Source organism: Ischnura elegans, chromosome 5 (genome assembly GCF_921293095.1).
Source record: "Ischnura elegans chromosome 5, ioIscEleg1.1, whole genome shotgun sequence".
Lineage (NCBI taxonomy): Eukaryota > Metazoa > Arthropoda > Insecta > Odonata > Coenagrionidae > Ischnura > Ischnura elegans.
The window spans coordinates 82,242,825-82,264,279 of NC_060250.1; the positions used below are offsets into that span (position 1 = coordinate 82,242,825).

Consider the following 21,455-nt stretch of genomic DNA (forward strand, 5'->3'; position numbering starts at 1 on the left):
AAGGCATTGATTGAGATTTCTTTGCCCACCATTAGTGCATTCATAATATACTAATCATTTGGTTTCAGAAATCCCGGTTTAGACGAATGTTAATAGTCAGTTTTAACCTCATTTAAAAAAGGCCAGATTGGCACCCATGCAATGCCACTCCACGTGACGTCAGAGGGACCTAGATGCTATACGAGTAGTCAGGAGTTTTATGTACATCATCTGAGATTATCAATGCATGCATGAGGCACAGAACTCAGGGAAGCATCTCTTAATAATCACCTATTTGAATTGCCTAAGGTCGGAAAGTTTTATTCGTTTGATATGGTATTAATTATCCTTATTTAAGCCACTCGCTACCTGCTAGCAGGGTACCTTGCTACCTGCTAGCAGCCTGCATCATAGTGGCACTCATAGCCATGCACCAAGGTGGCCTCATACAGCAGCAGCTGGAACCAGAATGACGTCATTCGGGCTTTTCCGCCAGATTCTTGCCGGCCTATTCTCTGAAATGCAGTCTATGTGGCAACCATGTAGATACTCTACAAGGGATATATCACATGAATACAGCTGTTACATTTTAATCAAGGAGTGGATGAAATAATATATCCAATGTAATGTTTTACTTTTGTAATTTATTAAAAATATGTCTGTACAACCATGAGGTGAGCACGACATTTTATAGAAACAGGTGTGGTTCTAGGAACCTATCAAGGAGAAAAGGTAGGCCAGGGTATCACCGGGCACTCTCTCATTTTCCCTATTAATGTGTTGTGAAGTTGAAAAGCACTTTAGTAAACTAGACTGTATCATACAAGTGAAATAGCTTGCATGTGCTGCACTCTGCAAAACATTTTAACATGTATTATTGCCGTATATGTCCATGCAAAAATGTTTTCAATGATGCATCAAAGAATTTTCTTGATTTAAAAGTGAATTGAACTTACTTTTTAGGATTGCTTCAGAAAATCCTTACCAGTTTGATAAATTACTGGTTATGTCAGTTAAGCCATTTGTACTATAATTTTTTGCCAACATATTGGGAATCTAATCCTCATCAGCTTTGGCGTCTAATGGTGTCTTTGGAGATACAAATTTGGCAAACAGCTGGGGGAATTACTTTTCTACATCATAATGCATAAAGCCCTTTCATAGCAAATGATTTCTTTAAACTGGTTAAATTTTTAGGCAATAGTATAAGGAAAAGGAATTTGTTTTCAAAGAAGGAGACATGATGATCAATAGATGATCATTAATTATGTATTGCTGTGTCATTTTAATTATGAATTGTTCTTTTCGTAGAGAACAACTTATTGTTTTTATTCTCTAAGTAACCATTTAGTTCTTGTCTTTCCACTGAAAATGTGTATTAAAAACTAAAAGCATGATATTGGTACAGAAAATATTTTGAATAACATGACTCTGAGCATCAAAGGAATGATACACTTTTTTTGTGAAATGAGAAATGAACTCCATAAAAATTAATGATTCTAGATCATCCAACCTATTTTGAAGGGTGTCTCAATCTCCATTGCGTGAAAGATTAAAATAATTCCATTCAAGTTGATATTCTTCTGTTCTTGGTCAGTTCATTGAAAACAGGGTAACCAATTACAATACATAAACAAGTCTGTAGCCAGAAAAAAATTAGGGGAGGTTCATTTGGAGAGGGTATGCATTTTGTGGAGATCACTTAGAGAGGGATTGCACTGAGGACCATCCCCAAAAATTTCAAACCGCCCTCCCCCTGCTGACTAAACTCAGACTACATGTATACAGTCTTGGATGGAAAATGTGTAAATGTCTTGAGTATCTCATGGGTGGAAGATTTGAAGTACTCGCAAAACTCTTTGGTGAGTTAGTTCATTACAATATCACTCTGCAATCGATGCACTTTCATTCCAAAATATTGAAGGTCTACTCGCTAAGCACTCAATTCTCTTCTTCCCCACTGGCTGCTTACTCTCCTTTCCTTCATCATCTGAGCTGTCACTCCCAGCCTCGCATGCTGCCAAGAGGAGGAGTAATGGGCTCTTGCTTGTTGCCAACTCGGTAAAGTCCAGGAGATTGTCAATTTCAGCTACATATTGGGTACCACTCTGGGTGGTCATTTCAGCATAGCACTCATCCAGCAACTGCAATAATAATATGTAATGTGTAATAATGTAATGATCACAGGTTCCCCCAATTACGATCATTTCAGGGTACATAATTGGACAATACATTTAAAAACTCCCTAACCCAGGAGGGACTCAAACCCACGACCATCGGTCTTATTCTTCCCTCATCTGAGTGAATTATAAATTTCCATTCATGCCACATGTATTGGTGATGCAAGGGTAATAAGTTCATTGGACAGTGCCTGCATAATATTATATTATGTATCTGTAATTTTTCCATTGATGTACATATAGTATATTTATTTGTGAGAATCAATCACCAGTTTTTATTACAAAACATCTGTTATTTGATTAATCTCATGGGGAGGGGGAAGCCACAATGTACCACAATGCCTTGCACTAGGATAATTAATGAAGTGACTGACTCTCAGCTTCATCAAACAAGGACTCTAAGGATTCTAAGTTCAGGGCACAACACCCACCAAATTGATTTCTTCTTTTTCTCATAATTCTGTGCAAAAGATATTATTCTATCGTTGGAAAGCAAATTAGGAAATTGTATTCCATTCCCAGCTTTTTTGCTTTCTGACATGTTGCAATTTTTTCAAATTCCATCAATTATAATGCCTGTTGACTTCTTAAACATGACATGTTAAACTTTATAAAGTTCCTTATAATTTTTAAGGTTTTTACAAAAATTATGCGTATCAATATATATGACTTCGTAATTTACTTGGATGGGTTAGATTTAACTAAAATTAACCAGGGTACACTGCATGTAAATAGGTAGTCACTTAGTACACAGTAATGCACACAGGTGCAAATTTACAACATGGGTGAAATTTGCCATGAAAAAAATCATTTGATATATTCTTCATCGAATGTGTTAAAAACCTGACTGTGCAGTGATGAGAACAAACCTCTTTCACTCCTTCAATTGCTCTTTTAGCATCCCCCTTCTCTTCGTACTTGAGTGGAGTGTCAGCAGCAGTTGATGCTTGAAGCATTATCCTCAACGAGGTGAGTCGTTGCAGAGGAGCCAGCACCAGTTCCCTCTTTCCATTACCAGTTGATGCAGCCCACAAGGCATCTGGGTGGACCTCGCTGCATGAAATTTGAGGAGAAAATTTCATCACATCCCCAGATCATGAAAACGTCAAGCAGCTACATAATTTTATTCCAAAGGTATGAGCCTTTCTTCTCATAATGTCTGTCAATCAATCCTATTTTTTAAAAGCTGCTCTAACAGGAAGATCTTATTGCATTATTTCCCAGATTGCACAATCAGTTTGTTCATTCCAGTGGTAGGTAAAAAATAGCAACCGTTTACACGTTATTTCAACACAAGTTTTCATCTCGCAAGCTCAATTTACAATGCAGATACAGTACACCTATGCTATGATACTTATTATATTTTCGAAGGAGATTTTCCACAAGTTCTGTTTTGAGGAAAAGTAAGTATTGTGATGCAATCGATAGCTCTCCGCAAGTAGGGAAGTAAACTGTCTTCCCAAAGCAATGACCTTAATCTGGCCTTACTGAGGCCATGTATGAAATGGAAAAAATGCAATTATCAGGTTCAGGCGGCACAAACTGGTGTATTCAGTAGAGCCAGTGAGACTGATGATTATTGATCTGCAATTTTATGAAATTAAGTCGGTTAACTCACAGGGCTCTTTGAATGATGAGTCTTATTTCTTCAATGTGTCCACTGTAAGACATGTATGGTGTCCTCATCTCAGGGATGGCCTGAGCAAAGAATCCATGGGATCCAGTAAGAGTGGGCCGCTTCTCCCACAGTGATTCCAATTTTGCCAGAATACTGTCAGACTGTGATTTCACTGAAAATTGAGAATCCTATTTAAACAAATGTGGGAAATATAACATGAAAGTCTCCTAATCAATTTCAATGAAATTAGTAATATAACCTTACAGTTCTACTTGTTTGAAGTCTTTTTACTTGGCTGCAACACAAAATTCACAAACCTCCTGTTAAAATTCTTCCATTCTAACATATTCAATAAAATTTTCACTCGTGACACGGTTTCATTAGTTTCAGTTAAATATGTGGATAATTTATCGGAAATTAGTATGTGAATAAAAAATGACTCAGCAAAAATATTTTAACATCATCATCATCACCATAGATAATCTAGCCTTACGGTAAAAGAAGGCATGCATGAAATATTTTGGTAATCACGTTAGTTGTTTCCCCTTCTTCAGTTGACTAAAATTGTATTCATCTTCATTTTATCCAAGAGTAGAGTTCTTTTACTCCCTCTACCTTGCTTACCCAATTACGTACCATCCTTCTATATTAGTTTTCAGCATCCCCTTTATCCTTAGTATATATGTATGTATGTAGTACTATCATTTTCAATAGTATGTAGACACCCACAAGATCCATTTTATTGATGGGGCAGGGTGAGTGAAAACTTCAAGGGTTGGCACTTAAGGCAAGCTGCATCCTCTGCCTTTACATTACCAAGAGCTGACGAAGATGTATGCGGATGCGATAGGACTAGCGAAATAGGAGTCAAACTCCAGGGGCAAAAGCCCTTGAGTACTAACATCTTTATGTACCCAATTTCATTATATCCTCTAGAAGTTTCTCTCCGTACCCATAATGTTTATGACTTCCTTGTTAAGGATTAACATCAATGAGTGTGAAAATACCCTTTAAATTGTGAATCAATTGACTTATGTGGTGTCTTACTCCGTTGTATGTCTGAGAAGACAGCTCGTCGGAGGAAGAGAGGTGAGGGATCATTGGTCCATTGCACGACAATTCTCTTCCCCAGCTGACACAGGTTGTTCAGCTCTTCATTGTATTCTGCCTCAGAAGCTGCCAATTGGAAAGTGATCTTGGCCACATTGATTGTAGTCTCCTCCAGCGATTCTGCAGGAACAAAGAAAAAATTTAAATGGAGGAGAAACATAGTGTCATTCGGCCATTGTTTTTTATAATGTTACCTGATTCAGGTAAAATTAATTTTTCCTAGAGATCACATTGGAGCTTACATTTTTCCCCAAACATTTATTTCTGCATTCCTATTTTAGAATACCACAAAATCCTGACATCATAGCATGAGCCTGTGGTCGGCTGAATTCAGGTCACTGGACTAGAAAGGGATTGCATAGCATCTACAGTAGGTATCTTTCCTCTAGTATACAATGGTAACACACAATGGGTTATTTGTTTTATTTCTCTTATGGATATCGGCACCTTTAAGATGGCTACATTTCTCTTGTTGGAGAATGTGGGTCCTGGCACCTACTCTAATTAGGGAAAGCATTATTGCAAAGGCTGAAACAAAAAGTAGGAATAGATTACAAAAATCCACGCTTTCTTTCCTTTTCCATGAAAAAAATATGTTTTCATTTTTAGGAAACAAAATCACTGCCCAAGTATTTACTCACCATATTCTCCATCACCCACACAAAAATGATGCAGAAAAAAGTAGAAAGACAAAGTTTACATTGATAGCCCACCAGGGAGTCTACCTGTAAAGTAGGCAGCAAGTCTGCTAGTATTCCGTTAAGGTATTTCTTTAATGCTTAAGGTTTTTCTCAAGTAAAATCAGTAACTAACAGGTTTTGAGTATGATAATTTGTGAAACCTAATATGTGCTTTGTTGGAAGACCCAGGGACAGTACCCACCTGGAAGTCCCATGGAAGTCACTTCTGGAAGTGTTTCCCAAGGGGGTAGTTCCCTGTGTCCACTGGGCCCATAGCTGGATGACATGACAATCTCCCGAAGGCTACGGTTCTTCAACGGAGGCATAGTAGGGACTTTCTCCACAGGCTTATTTTCTGTCACTGTCTGCAAATTAGGAGTTAAAGATAGGAGAAAAGGAAATTAATTAAATATTCATTTAAATAGATACATTGTGCATATTCCTGGGATGGGTATAATGCTGCCCTCAATTTCTCCCCATTCCAAAACAATTGTTATGCTTGGTTCTTATTTTCCCCTAATACTTTTAGACCTGCAACAAGCAGCCATAGTTGTGGCTTGGTCTCAAATGAGGCAGGCAAAACAAGGAATCAGATTCACAGAGGAGAGTTTGATGGACACATTCTCAGGAACTGGGAAAAGGGTTTATAAAGAAGAGAATGCTAATGGAAGGTAAAGGTTAAAAGCTCCTAGAGTGCCACTTGTCAACTCCAAGAGTCAAAAAATGATTCTTGGAGGCATTTTGTCATGTCCCGACTTCATAGTGGACAAAACAGAAATTGAGAAATCAACCCAAGTGGCTAGATTGATTCTCGAAGAAGGGTTATGAGGTACCTAAGGATTGAAATCCAAGTGATACTAGTGGGAAGACACTTTATTGACAAAGAACACAGTGCCCTAAAGAACATAACCTTTGGTCAGCGAGCAAAGGTCTCACCCCTGATTCAATTAATTTGGACGCTTATAATTGATTCCAGAAGGGAAGCGGTGCATCTGCCATGGGGGATGGGGAAAAGGAGAAGGGTTTCTCACTTAAAAGGGCTATATTGTGAGGAATCCTCTTGATTTTGCATACAGCTTCTTAGCTTCTAACTAAAAATGCACTCTAGAGTGATGAGGAAATTAGTGAATTTTATTCCTAATCCAATCGCGGGAGATGGCCCCTTGACGTTTCCACCTTTACCTTTTAAGCAGCTGCATATCTCTAAGATAGTGAAGGCTCATGAACAATTGGAATGCCCTCAGACACCCATCTCCTAGTCATTATGAACAACGATTTTTCAAAGTTTATTATAAAATGTAACTGATAACTTAAGGCTTGACTATGTGAAACCTCTCCATATTGGAAATAAAGGAATAAAACTATGTAAGGTTCACTTGTATATTTAAATAGGCGCAACCCTGGTTTCGTAACATTTTGTAACAGGTCGTACCAATTTAAATATGCAAGTGAACCTTACAAAGTTTCATTTGATTATTTATAATAAAAATCAAATTATTTCACTGTTTAAAGTAAGTTTACATGGAGCATTTTGTGAATAAACCCATCTGATCTTCCCTCCAAGATTGGAATTCCCTCTTCCCTAATAAGACCTACTCTCTTCCATTCTATCTACATTCTATTCTCAGGCAGTTTTAGGGAGGGTAACAAGTCATTACCCTGCCCCCCAAATTTTAGGGGTGGATATAGGGGGTGGGCCACAGGAGTCATGACCCCCCTAAATTTTCTCAAAATTAAAAAAAAAAATTTATTGGTTTAATAGTTTTTTATCCTTAAATGTCAAAAAATTCTCAATTTCATCTGTTTTTGAGAATAAAAATGAAGTTATATACTCCAAAATGTGTTAAGAATAGTTATTTTTTAAAATTGTACATTGGAGAACGCTCATCCTTCCCGGGGCCTATTCCATACTCCCCTGTCATGACACCCCGCAAATTTGATGCTAAATCCGCCCCTGAATGGAATAAAATCCATGCAGACTCTTTGTCTTCTCTGTATATCATTTAAAGGTTTCCATCATTCTAATGTATTCAAACCCAAAATAGCGAGTCACATAATAAGAGCAACAGAAGCTGAGGGCGAAGGAACTCAACTTCACTCTTCATTCCCATCGAAGTGCATTGAATGACCTTATGCAAGTACCAGAATAGCATGCTAATTTTCGACAACTAGGTACCTACCACTTCGAACTGCTGTACTTAAAACTAAGAAGATATGCCCTATGGTACTGACAGCCGGAATTAAACCATCATACATGTAGCTCCCTTACCCTTGCCGACCTCCAGTGCCAGTGGCATTGCCTGGTGGGGTCCGGACCCCCCAGAAATAAAAAAATAGGATTAATTTTCTTCATCATAAAAGAAAACAAAAATATAGAAAAATCGTAAATTTACATAAGATTTTTTTGAAAAATCAAGTTTTTTCGATAACGAAAAGTGTTAAAATTAGTTTCTTAAAAAAAAACTCTACATAGTGCCCTGTTTTTCCAAAATTTTTCCCGGACCCCCCTGGTTTTGGACCCCCCGAAAGAAATCTGGCTATTCCACTGTCCAGGGCAATGTACGACCTCAGCAGACCCTGAAACTCTAGCCGCCCAAACAACAGAACTTCTCCGGGAATCCACCGCCCTCCTCACGAACAGCTTCCAATGTCCCGCCCCCTTGGAGTGAGGCCGACATACCTCCTTGCCAGATTTTCCAGCCCTCCCGCCCGAAGCGCATGATGCACCGACCGACGGCTCAGGGCCGTAGTCAGTCCTCTGGAGCAGCCGGGGAAAATTTTCGCCTGACCTGAGAGTCTTGGGATTGAATTATTTTTCTAGAGCGTCACCTCAAAAGTTTAATTTTTCATAGCGCCCGTTTTCTTTACTTTTCACTTCAATTTTTCAAAATAAACAACTTGATCTGCAAGCATTTTACAGTTTTATTCAATATAACCTCATCCCCCCCCCACCCCCCAGTAATGTATACTTGTTGCCCGACCTGACGACCTGTATGCCCCCCTGGATAATAATCTTGGCGACGGTCCTGCGGCGGCATCACTGATCGAGAGCATGATGCTGTAGTAAAATAGCCTTTTCATATCACTTTACTTATTTAGCACTTTATTTATTCATGTACCACCGAAAACAGCATCATTGGCTTTTTAAATCGGGGCTTTTAACTTAGCTATCAAACGTACACGAATATCCATGCGCCGGATGGGGGGGGGGGGGGCTATCCAGGTGGGACTCGAACCCGCGATCTTTTGTGTGGCAGACAAGGACTCTACCCCGCCGCCACTCTAAGGTCTTTCCTCCAACTCTTCTAGGTTTTTCTCCATTCCAATTGTTGCTGAAAATGCCATAAACTTAATATGTAAGCTCATGGTTGCAGGAATAATTTGAACCATCAGTTTTAGAATAACATCGCTGTCTAACATACTTGGAAACCGAAAATCTCTCAAGGCATCAGAATGTCTATGCGAAGGTCGACTGCTATGATTAGAAAAGGAGGCCAGCTAGTCGTATGTTTACCGAGGAAAACCTTTGAATAGGCTGAGCAATGTCACAAAACAGACGGCGTATGTGGAAACCTAGAAGTTAAGGTCAAGGGTACGAGCGTTACGCAAACCGATCATTGCAATGTCTTCTCTGGCGAGATGCGGAAATGTTGAAAGTGACTGTGCTATGGAGAGAGTCATAGCGTAACTGTTATTATTCTTTGTTGCAGTTTCTTGGTTGATTTGCCAGCCTCGCTTCCGTGAACTTGATTTGAACTCGCTCAGCAGGTAACACGTTTAATGGTAAATATAGGAGTGGCAGAAAACTGAAGAATATCTTCGAGGAGTTTCGAGACATTAAATTCTCGGGGGATTATGGAACCTCCTGTTGCAAACGCTTTTTCGGTTGGCATCTTAAGTTTAAAAAAAAACGAGAAAATACCTAAATTCTGTGCATATAAGAATATCATTCACCAAAACTTGTTTCTCGAGTGGAATTACGGGAATCGAATGAGCAGATGAAGCGAGAAACGAGGTGGTTTTCCTCGTAGGGGGAAAGGTGCTTTGAAACACTAAACGCCATACATATGCCATATAAACGCCATATGTATTAAATAAATAAATAAATAAATAAACTTTATTGGCTCTAGGAATCCTTTCCTTTGGAGCCTAAATAAATACATAATAATAAACACTCAGACTGAGAAGGTTAACATAAAAAAAGAAGAAATCATCAAACACTAAACCAACCAACTCAAACAACCACCTTTATACAGATTTCCAATAACATGAAACAAAATCAAAAACCATACAAAAAACATACAAACCAAAAATTGCAAGTTGCAGACGCTTATATAAATTCAGTTATCATAAAAATAAAAAGAAAACAAAGACTTTTTGAAATTATTGAATCCTGAGATATTTTTTAATTCTTGGGGAATCGAATTCCATACATGGCATGAATTAATATAAAATGAATTTTGATACATCGTTGTTTTATGAATAGGTACAATTAATTTATTTTTATTTCTTGTTAATCTTGTTAATCTTGTTTTTGTATTGTCTTCTCTCCTTAGACGCAGCGATTATTTCAGGAAAAAATTGGTGGAGAAGAGGAAAAATGCACTGAGGAAGACCAAAAGATAATAATTCACTCTGGGAAAATCACTAAGAGTAACTCCAGAGAAAAGAACTATTGGGCAATCATTGGGGCTAATGCGGGACACAAAAACGTGAGGGCTGCGTAAAACCAAGCCTATAGGATCATGTGCGTATTCAGGATCAAATTTTGGGGGGGGGATGACTTGGGTTTGGGGAGAATCGCATACCCCCCTGAAGAGAGGGGCGTTTTTACAGTAGGGAGTATTACGCTCTAAGATAAATGCAACTCAAGCTTTTCTCTCAATTGGTATATGCAGCCATTCATTTGCATATACACTCCCTTTCCTCATTTACAAGTATACAAAAACTAATAAAAATCTAAATTTTTTTGATAAAATTTTGAGGGGTCATGACTCCTGTAGCCCACCCCACTAAATCCGCCCCTGTCTAGGATTGCAACTGTAGTATCTGTATGAGGAAGATACTACGTTTAGATTACTTGTTATTATACCAAAAATTACCATTACTCGTTCCCGGGTGTCTTAATTGGAATTGCGAATATTTATTATCTTTTAAAAGTTGTGAGCATTAGCACTAGCAATATGTAAGGATTTGTCGCACAAGTGAGTGTATAAATAGCATTTTGGTTCTCGGCGGAAGTCTTTCGTAACCACTGACAGGAAGTCCGTCTTCCACGAAGCTGTTTCGTTACTTCCTCCGACTTTGATTCAACACTATCAGGCGTCAACAGAGTTACCTACATTGAAGACTACAGAAAAGAGAGATTTCGTAATATTCATAGCCGCAATGCCTTATATCAGACTTAAGTTACGACTATTATATTCATTATCAGATTTCTTTGATGGTGAGGGCAGGGCAGTAGAAAACAAAACTGGAAATACCTTATTTGCGCAAAATACACATAATTAGTCGTTTTTGCCAAGTTCCTTCTATTTATCTGCCTGAATGAGGGCAATGAAAAGCCAAGATACCAGTATATCACAACCACAAGTAAGTATATGACACCTCGACAGCTATCTATCTGAATCGGATGCTCCTCTCCGTATCTGATGCTGATTCAATCAGTTCCTGGCATTCTCTTCCTAAAGAATCTCGAAAGAAGAACGGAATAGATGTACCTTTCAGAGGATTTAGATTACTTTATCTCTTCCACATAGATAATATAAATATTCTCCAATAAAAAATGGGTCGCCCAAAAATGTAATCCGTGTTTCACAAAATAGACTCTGAGAATTTGTCATAGTAATGAAGAAATTCTTAACATAGGGACTTCTCATTTTTATATTGAAAAAGTGCGTTTTTAAGCGCCCATCATCAAAGATAGACCGCAAAAATGTCTCGTAATGTTACTTTATAAATGAATATTTAGGCTGTATGTATTATGATCGCAAAAATGACATGTAAATTTCCATTCTAATTTTCACCTTGATTATTGTAATAATTTTCCGAAACTGTAGTGATGGGAATGAAATTTAATGTGTAAATTTACAAGATGTTTTTTTTTATTGGTCGCGCATTTCTACGAGTGCCTACACTCCAGTACAGCAGAAATACGGGGATATAAGGGTAAAAAAGAGAATCCCTATTCATGGAATAACTGTATTATTTAATATTATACCTGAATTAAAAATTAATCTAATAAATACTTGCAACAGTAACTAATAAGATCTATATTAGGTAATTTATTTTGGGTATATTTAATGTTAGTTCGAATTAATTTGTTGTCCTAAGCCCGGGGGAATCAACGTGTGTATTAGAGAATTTTTATGTGTATGCCAGTCTTTTTAAAAATATATATTCGTGAAATTGCTAAAGTTTGGATGTTCGTATAAAAGACTCACCTTTTCCGCCGGTTGTGTTTCCGCGGCCTTTTTCTTGTTCTGCTGGGAAGGAACAGCTGAAAAACGGAAATACAAAAGTATTAGAACAGTATCTTTTACCTTACTGTAATCATCGTTGGCATAAGCCTATCTGTGGGTGAGTTTGCAATAACCCATGTGATTTGTTTAGTTTCCGTGTAATTGGTTCCGAATTCCATTTTTTTTGGTGCTCCTATTGAAGCTTTGTATTTGATGTTCCTCGATAAATGGAAGCTATGAATAATTGATTCCAAATTAAATTCCAGGTTTCGCGGTTGGTAGCTCGCGCCGCCCCGATGAAGACGCGAGGCTCTACTTCCCGATCTTTCCGAACCTACCCTCGGGAGATGAGATGAAGGAGACAGATCTATGTTAAAAACGAGGATATCTGCCTAGGATTGGGAGAAAAAACGTAAATGTGGATCACCACACGCCAGAGAAGGACCAGGTGGATGAGACATACCACAAGGCACAGTGATTACGAGAGAGATAAACAGAGGTAAAAAAAATGATGGAAAAGTCCCCAAGGAAGGCCAAGTGATTATCCGAGAACCAAAGGTACTTACTTGGGAAAGGGTTAAATGCACGCCTTCGGTGTCAATATATACCGTAAAATCTACTTCCGACCACTGACCCACACAAATGTTTGAAGTGAACGAGACGAGATAGCACAAATAGTCATAGAATCTACCCCCTCTATAATCGTCTGAAAACCTATAAAAACTGTCGAAACACAAAATTTTCTATCTAATACAGTGTTGCCAACTGCCTCTTTTCCTATACTTTTTGGAGGTATCGTATTTGGGGGTCAAAAAATCGATGGTAATGAGGTATTTGAACTTCGCGGATAAACTTATCGATGGCACCAAAGTCATTTTAGCAGCCATTAGTCCATATCTTGTTACAGTTAGAAAGCCTGGAAGCCAATAACTGTTAGGTATTCACAGGATCCAACTTAAGTAGGTTCACCGAGAGAAAAAAAGATCCTTAAGGAACTAACGGCAGACAAAAATTGTAAGAACTAGCATACCAGGGGGGTTTGGACAGAGGCGGATTCAGCATCAAATTTGGGGGGGGGGGTAATAACATGGGTACGGTGAGCTTGCAATACCTCCCGGGAGAGATGGATGGGCGTTCTCCCAGGTACATTTAAAAAATACCCATCTTTTACGCATTGGAGCCTAAAATTTCGTTTTTATTCTTAAAAACAGAAAAATTTGAACAATTTTTTTACATTTAAGGATACAAAAACTATATCATCATCATCATTATCACTGGTCAACAATCCTAGGATTGGTTTGACGCAGCTCTCCACTCAGTTCTCCTATCAGCTAATCTTTTCACACCTACGTATTTCTTCTCTTTCACATCTCTCTTTACTTGTTCCATATATTTTGTTCGGGGTCTTCCTTTTCCATTCTTGCCTTCCACTTGTCCTTCGACGATTGTCTTCATCAGACCATCGTATCTCAAGATGTGGCCTATAAGGTTGTTCCGTCTTCTTATCAAGGTTTTCATGAGGCTTCTCTTCTCTCCTACCCTTCTTAGGACTTCCTCGTTACTAAGTCGGTCGATCCATTTGATTTTCATCATTCTTCTGTAGCACCACATTTCAAAGGCCTCTATCCTTGCCAAATAAAAATTAAAAATGTTTGATAAAATTTGGGGGGGTTTATGACCCCTGTGACCTCGCTCCTGGATCCGCCACAGGGTCTGCGGCTTACATAAAAGGTGCTCCTCAGAGCTCCCTCCCCCCAGCGAGAGAAAGCGAGTACGCATCATAGGATTGCAGTGGTATGAATGAATGAGATGAAGAACCACCCAATTCATGATTGTAGCCGGTGATGTATTTCAAGGAGATGGATGGGGGAAGGAAAGTTCTAATGCAGGCCACCGTCAGGGGCGGATTTAAGGGGGTGAGCCACAGTAGTCATGACCCCCCCTAAATTTTATCAACATTTTTTAATTTTTCTAGTTTAATAGTTTTTGCACCCTTGTAAAGAAAGGATGTATGGAAATAAATGGATGCAAGTCCCAAACGTGAGAGAGGTTTGAGTTGAATTTATAGTAGAGCGTAGCACTCCCTATTATGAGGACGCCCCTCTCTCCCGGGCGGTATTCCATACTCCCCGGACTAAGTTCATGAAACCCCCCCCCCCCCTCCAAATTTGAGGCTGAATCCGCCGCCAGTCACTGTACCCTTTAAATACCTAAAGGGAACTAATTATATGGGCGCATAGACCACTTCATTGAGAGATTTACGTAATATTATCTATTCCACATACTTTCACAGACAAAATACTAAAGTTTTTATACTATTTATCATGCGCTAAATAACGTAGAGTTCAGGCGGTCGCAACAATATTTTTTGAAAAAGCTTACAAATTTTGGGAGGACGTTTAACTTCTTACAGCACTTTCTCATGTGTTTGACAACATGAGAAGGCAACTAACAAATATTTTTCTTGGGATGCATGTTTCTCTCGCGAGTCGTGAAAACCTTAAGAAGAAGACAAAACAACCTAATCGGCCATATCTTGAGACATGATTGCCTAATGGAGATAATCGTCCAGGGACAAGTGACAGGCAAGAACGTGAAAGGAAGACCACGGATAATATTATATGGAACAGGTAAAGAAGGATGAGAAAGAGATGAAAAACGAAGGCGTGAAAAAATTAGCTGACAGGATAATTGAGTGGAGAGCTGCGTCAAACCAATCTTAGGATTCTGGTGATGCCTTTCGGGAATTCCACGAGGTTATATCTGTTTATACCACAAACGCTTCCAATTAGCGATTCGTGGAATCCCATTTGAAGGAAATTAAAATAAACGATTGAACTACTCCTTTGTATAAAAATTTTCAGGATCCTTGCGGCCAATCGGAAGTCACAAGAGTAACCTGATTGTTGTGGTGACTGTTCATGGATACATTTTAACGGCTTAAATGAAGTCAATTCGTTTTCACAGTGTGCAGCATGTAGATGGACTGAAACAAGGGCCTATCCGGAATCAAAATTAGTAGGGAGGGGGGGGCTAGCCGTGGTTGTTCAAGTTGTATCATGGGAAAGGTGAATGAAACCAACATTTCAAGAAAACTGTAACAGCGCTTTATTAGTTTTTAAAATTATTTGCTCGAAAAAAATTATTTTAGTTTCATATCTAATACTAGATAATATCATTTTTCGTGGGATTAAAGAAAATGTGTTGAAACCTTTCGTTTCTATCCAGTCCTGAGTTTCCTTAAAGACTTTTGCTATTTTTGCTTCTAGGGGGTAGCAGCCAGGGGCGCAGCTAGGAATTAAGGCTAGGGGGGGTTTCAGGCGCAACTAATACCTTACTACTAATACTAAGGCCTTAGGGTATTGCATACCCGCCAGGGTAAGCGGGAGGTGCGGAAGCCCTCCGACGGAAAAAATTTAAGATAAATGGTTCAAAATGGTGATTTTTGCGGCCTTCTGAGGGATATTTTATTAATCCTCACACTATTCTATAAGCAATATTAATCATATTATGTAAAATAGATTTAACTTAAAAATTTGTATGAGCTCTGGGGGGGTTTTTATCCCCCAGAACTCCCCCTCGCTGCGCCACTGGTAGCAGCTGCCCCCTCCTACCCCTCGCCGGGTACGACCATGACTTACACGCCGCAAACTTAATGTATACTATAAATTGTAGACTAGTGATGTTGCATGTTATTTTTTCTCTCACCTTGGCTGTGTCTGAAGAGGGCGCTGGCTCGCCTCTTCTCCGCCCACATCTTTTTCGACTCGCCCATCGCCTTCTCCCACGAGGCCAGCGCTTCCTCCTCCTCCTCCGCGCTCTCCGCCGCCTTCTCGTCCCTCGGGATCTGAAGCCGGAACTCCCGGTCCGAGCCCCGCATCCTCACCGTCAGCACCCGAGCCCCTGGCGGCCACTCCAGCACCGTGTTCATGAGCGGCAGGGAACCCTCGTACGTAAGGTCATCGGGAAATCTATGCGACCAGATAATGTTTCTTAACTTTCCTCCGCGCACTGCTGGTACGTAATACCTCTCAGCGCTAGTGTGTCTGAGGTATGATATGCGTAGACAAGTGGCTTTTAGATAGACATTCATCAATTATTTTTTAAACAATTTTTCTCGAATTTCCCTGTAGGCTTCCGCGGAGATTTTGACTGTAGACAGTGATTCTTCCGGGTCATCTTCCGCGTTTATCCATCTTTTGGACAATATATCGACCTTCAGTGGACTTGAGGAAGCCAACTGGAACGTTGGCGAAATATTGCCAAAAAAATGTATGAACGCGAAGGAAAACCGGAAGATTCACTGCCTGCGATTTTTCTGAAGGTGGTAAAAATAGACTTTCATTGAAGAGCCACCTGATTATCATATTTTAAATTTATCTAATAACTACGGGAGGAGGCCCTTTTGTCCGTCTCTTGGAGAGAGTACACCTATTCTGCTTGGCGTTGAGCTTATTTTGGCATGATAGAGAGATATGACATTCATTGCGAAAATTACGTTGCTTAAGCACAAACTTCATCATTTCTAACCGACCCGAGTTTCAAACACAGGTGCTATCATGTGGGTTTAAATTTTTCTCAGGTGGACGGATTAAATATGAAGACAAAGTTGGATGGGCAGAATGAAGTTGGGTTGGGCTTGAAAGTTGCTTCAACAGCCATGCCCAAATTATTTCATGCAAATGCCCTTTAAATTAACGCTTATTATGACTCAGTCAGAGCTTTATGCTTCCATACTTATTTCTTTTATCGTAATAAATATTAATATAAAAGTAATAACGACAAGTTAAACAATAAGCCAAAAGTGATAAGGACACTTCATTGAAATTAATTAGTACATATTAGTTTCCTGGCCTCTGTAACATTGTCTCACACCTTCTCTGATCAACTCGATTTGATAGACAAACGCCATTATCTTAGCAGGAATATTTCTCGGGTTTCCCACCGGGTGTCGTATCGGGTTGTAGTTCCCAACGTTTCCATGACTAAGTCCGTCATCGTCATCAGGGGTTAATGAGTTGATGACGACGATGACGGACTTAGTCATGGAAACGTTGGGAACTACAACCCGATACGACACCCGGTGGGAAACCCGAGAAATATTCCTGCAGAGCATACGCCAGGAAAAACTCAGATTCTACGCCATTATCTTAGAGATAACTTCGAGATTCGAAAAAGTGAATTCTGAAACCATTGCATCTTTTGAGTGATCAATAATCATGGTAATAAATAGCCCTGTAATTACATTTATAATTATCAAAATTCTTCAGGAGAAGCCAATTTAAGTGGAAAAAGGCTTATTTTTATTACTATGTAATATACCTACCATGACGTGAGCTTTACAAATGTCTGAAACCAGAAAACATCAGTTTCTGTTTTGACTTTAGAGCTTAGCGTTACAAATGTCAATTGCAGAACTATTTTTCATTCAATTTCAATTTCGTTAAATTGCGATGCTGATTCTGGTTTTCCGCTTTGGCTCAGTTCAACGGTCATGGAGATGAAGCTGCTGCGGATGAATACAATGCTGAGAACAATCGCAGAATCTGAAGATATTTTGGATATGCGTTGCTCTCCGAGTTTGCTCCAGGCATTCACCGTTTTTTGCAAGGAGCTACCAGGAAAACAAACCGGGTGTTTCGCGGTTAAGGTTGGTGCGTAATCTCATAGCCATTTTCACCACCACTATTGTTCTGTATGACAATTCTCTCTTATTATTTCTTTGCCATGGTTGAAAAGTCCAGATTTTGACGAAATCAATTGCTATTCACGTTGAAAAATTATATATAGAGTGACGATAAAAAATTTATTTAAAAGTATTTTAATAACACACGAAGTTAAAAATTTGTCAAACAATGGGAGATATTACAATCGATCGTGGTTAACTATTTCCAGTGAGATAAAAAGTAGATAATTCGTTTTTTTCGAATTTTTAGCCCAACCAAAGCAAATTTTAATGGATAAAATTTGCTGGTGTCCATTCTCTCATAATCTATCTAAATGGACATCCATTTTTTTCTGCTCATCCATTAGAAGTCACCCGGAAGGACAAGAGTTATCCAATCTAGTTAAATACCATAATTTTATCAAGTATTGTTTGTCCGATCATGTTTTCTGCGCTCAAATCACAGTCATTTCTGGCCACTATTTGAATCCGCCACTGGTATATGATTTCATGCATTCGTGCGAGTTGATATGTTTACATAGTAGGTGTAGTTTGGAAGGTGGTTGTGTTCTCCCACCCTACACTGATGGGTACTTTAATACATGTGAAAACTTTATAGGTTTGTGTCATAAAATCAAAACTAAACTTTGAAAAAGGCTAAGTTATTATTTTCTAGGACGAAAACTACGAAAATTTGATGGGAGTGATATAATCTAGGCTTGCGGCGTGATATAACAATCGGTTGAGAGATGTGATACATCAGATTGCCGTTAAGTATTTGAAGAAACATGATGCTTTGGCTCCAATCATTTTAATACTTCATAATTCATCTAAAATGTATATTTCCCCTGGTCACCAACGCTCTCTCCTTTGTATCTAAGCTATAGATTAGAACCTATCCTTGCCGAGATGCATCTTGTTACAATACACAACACTTATATAAAATGCTGAAATGACATAAAATATTTCCCAACTAGAGGGGAAAACATGGCTCTCCGAGACGATATAGGTCAGACTAGGCACACAACGTCTCTTTACATGAAAAATATTTCTCTCTTGCCTACTAAAACATAAAAGAATGAAAAATGGGAACAAATATTCTGGATTAAAACCTAAAAAAAATTCCTCCCCGGCGGGGAATCGAACCCCGGTCTCCCGCGTGACAGGCGGGGATACTGACCACTATACTACCGAGGATGTTGAAAGCATACGTTATTTTAGCGAAACCAACTTATCTTGCGAGATAATAATAAGCCTACCCGTTCCCCGCCGCGAAGTTGAGTCACCGTCAGGAGAGAGGAGGGGAAGGCGAAGCGTCAGAGTCGTTCGATCTATCAATTGTTTGAAGTTCGAGATACCGGTGGAACAACAAGTCGATATAAATCGACCTTACATAGCATCCATAGCATGCTACCGCCCAAGGGGACTGCATAGAGGAGGCCCAATTCCATTTCAAAGAAGGCTGATTTCTGTTGCCACTTCGATCGCATTTAAATCGGCTTTCAAAAATGTCCGCGGCGCGGTGATGAGCGCAATGCGATCCTCTTTTTTCCAATATTTTGCAGTACAGTCTTTGCAAATGCAAGGAATTGTATTGAAAGGTTATGAATTCGATAAATCACATGATCACGAATGTAAATTTCGTTTAATACCCCTAAATATGCCTTATTACCCTATGAAAATCGGTTCAATTTGCCCGTCAGCGACTCGAGTGGCGATTTCTGTAACCCCATTCCCATAAAGCACAAGCGACGCGAAACCCGGATAAAATCGTAATAAAACACGTGTAAAAACTCGTGTATATTCCGGCGAGACACACACGGTGCTACCAAGAACTCATAGTCCAACATGTCTGCTACCATGGCCCTTATCTATATTCTATAAAGCCCCCTAACGACCACTCACTCATTCATTCATTCACTCACTCATACTCGAGCAAAGCGAGTATACCGTATATAAGGGCCATGTCTGCTACCATCAGCATCACGATATATCATGAATATCACGAAAAACATTTTCTTCATTTATTGTAAAGAGTATTCTCCGCCAACATTAAATACGCCCATCGATTAACATCTGAAACAATATTTATCAAGGAGCAAATTTTTGAAAGGACGATCCAGTCATTTGATGAAGTCACGGACGTATTTAAATAAATATATTTTTTAAATTATACATTTGCGTATCTGGAAGTACGCAAGCAATTTAAATAACACAAACATAATGGCAGGAATGGATTTTATTCCAAAAGTATAGCAGAATGTGCGTTTGAATGCAGAATACTTCTATACACGCGTTCTATTATGATAATACCCGAGTTTTATTTTTACACCGTATTTCCACCAAAAATACACGTGTAAATGAGTTTTCGGTGCTGTCTGGGATTTTAATACGCGGTGGGGGATAACACATTTAGAGGACAACCTGAGGATCCTCTTTTGTAATATTCATTCTTCCGTCCATCTCTGTCCCTGGTTTTTCCTTCCCCTCTCGTAACGTGACTCACCTTCGCGGCGGAAATTGTATTGGCGTACTATTAACTCCGAAGATTAGTTACTTTCACTAAAAAATCTTTACAAATCAACATCCTCGGTAGTAAGGTGATCAGTATCCCCGCCTGTCACGTGGGAGACAGGGGTTCGATTCCCCGCCGGGGAGAATTTTTTTTTGCTATTTTAGGTTCTACTCCAGATTACTCACTACCGTTTTCCACCAGAATACTTACTACCATTTTAGTTTTTAGTGAACTAGAGATAATATTTTTCATGTGAAGACGCCTTGTGTGCCAAGTCAAGTAAATTTTAGCCTAAAATTCTAGGAGAACATTTCAACATGCTATTTAAGAATAGGAAGAAGAATCATTTATTCGGGTTGATATGAAATGATAATAACGTTTCGAGCGTCACGGAACGTTTAGCAAACCAGTCACTCATAAGATTGATCTCTGAAATTATTGATGCATTCTGAATGTGTCCCCTTCCTTATTTCATGTAAATTTACTTTTTATTTGGAAAATGTTTAAGGCTTTCCCTGTATTTTTATTTTACCCGTGGATCATGTAGCGTTAATCCCAAAAAAGCAAATCGAAACATTTCGCCTTTTTTATACCACCGTCATGTAAGATTTTCTTTCTTCCCCTAGCAAGCAAATTAATTTTCTGGGTTCACCCTTAATTCACTATACTATTTATTATCGTTTCTAACCCTTCCCTTTCCTTTTCCCAGGTCCTAATGGTAAAAGCTCCATGTCTATTCTTGTTTCCTCTCATTATAAAAACCCTAAGTAGGAGAGATACAACACCACGCGCCGTATCAGAGTCTTAATTAATTTTTATTTTCGTCTTTCTCTTGGAGCCCTCTTGTAATTTCCCCTCTGCTTCCCATTTAATGTTAACGTTTGGATCCCTCTTTTCAGGGACCCGATTGTCCTAAGAACGGCTACTCGACAACAACACTCCCTTTCACCCTTTATATGAGTACATGTGTCTTTCTCTCGAGTTTTGGTCCAAAATGAAGCAAATTTCTTTCGCTGTCTCACTTCCGCAAAGTTCTTGCTTTCTTCGGGGCTCCGAATTTTAACTACCCTGACAAACACGACGAAACTTCAATAATTATTAAGTGCAATTGATTTTATTTGTGGCATTTAGTGCAGTCAGTCGGGAGTTCCAGGGGATATGAAAGAAAATGTAAATGGTTTGGAATATATTTCAGCAAATTTTAAACAGCAACACAATAGTCTACTGAGTGTATTTTGAATGTTACC

At 39.0% G+C, this 21,455-nt stretch overlaps 1 protein-coding gene and 1 non-coding gene across 2 annotated transcripts in view; both read right to left on the reverse strand.

Annotated features, from left to right (window-relative positions):
* Positions 1–603: 603 nt before the first annotated feature.
* Positions 604–21,455, reverse strand: part of LOC124159121 — a 34,226-nt gene continuing 13,374 nt past the window's right edge. Inside the window, exons 2-8 of the mRNA XM_046534689.1 lie at positions 15,737–15,999; positions 12,011–12,066; positions 5,770–5,932; positions 4,825–5,007; positions 3,778–3,949; positions 3,029–3,212; positions 604–2,123 (exon numbers count right to left, since the gene is read on the reverse strand). Of these exons, the coding sequence (XP_046390645.1) occupies positions 1,863–2,123; positions 3,029–3,212; positions 3,778–3,949; positions 4,825–5,007; positions 5,770–5,932; positions 12,011–12,066; positions 15,737–15,999 (1,282 nt within the window). The 3' untranslated portion in view covers positions 604–1,862. The remainder of the gene's footprint in view (positions 2,124–3,028; positions 3,213–3,777; positions 3,950–4,824; positions 5,008–5,769; positions 5,933–12,010; positions 12,067–15,736; positions 16,000–21,455) is intronic.
* Trnad-guc lies at positions 18,819–18,890 on the reverse strand. The gene has a single exon. It is a non-coding gene; the product is annotated as a tRNA-Asp (tRNA).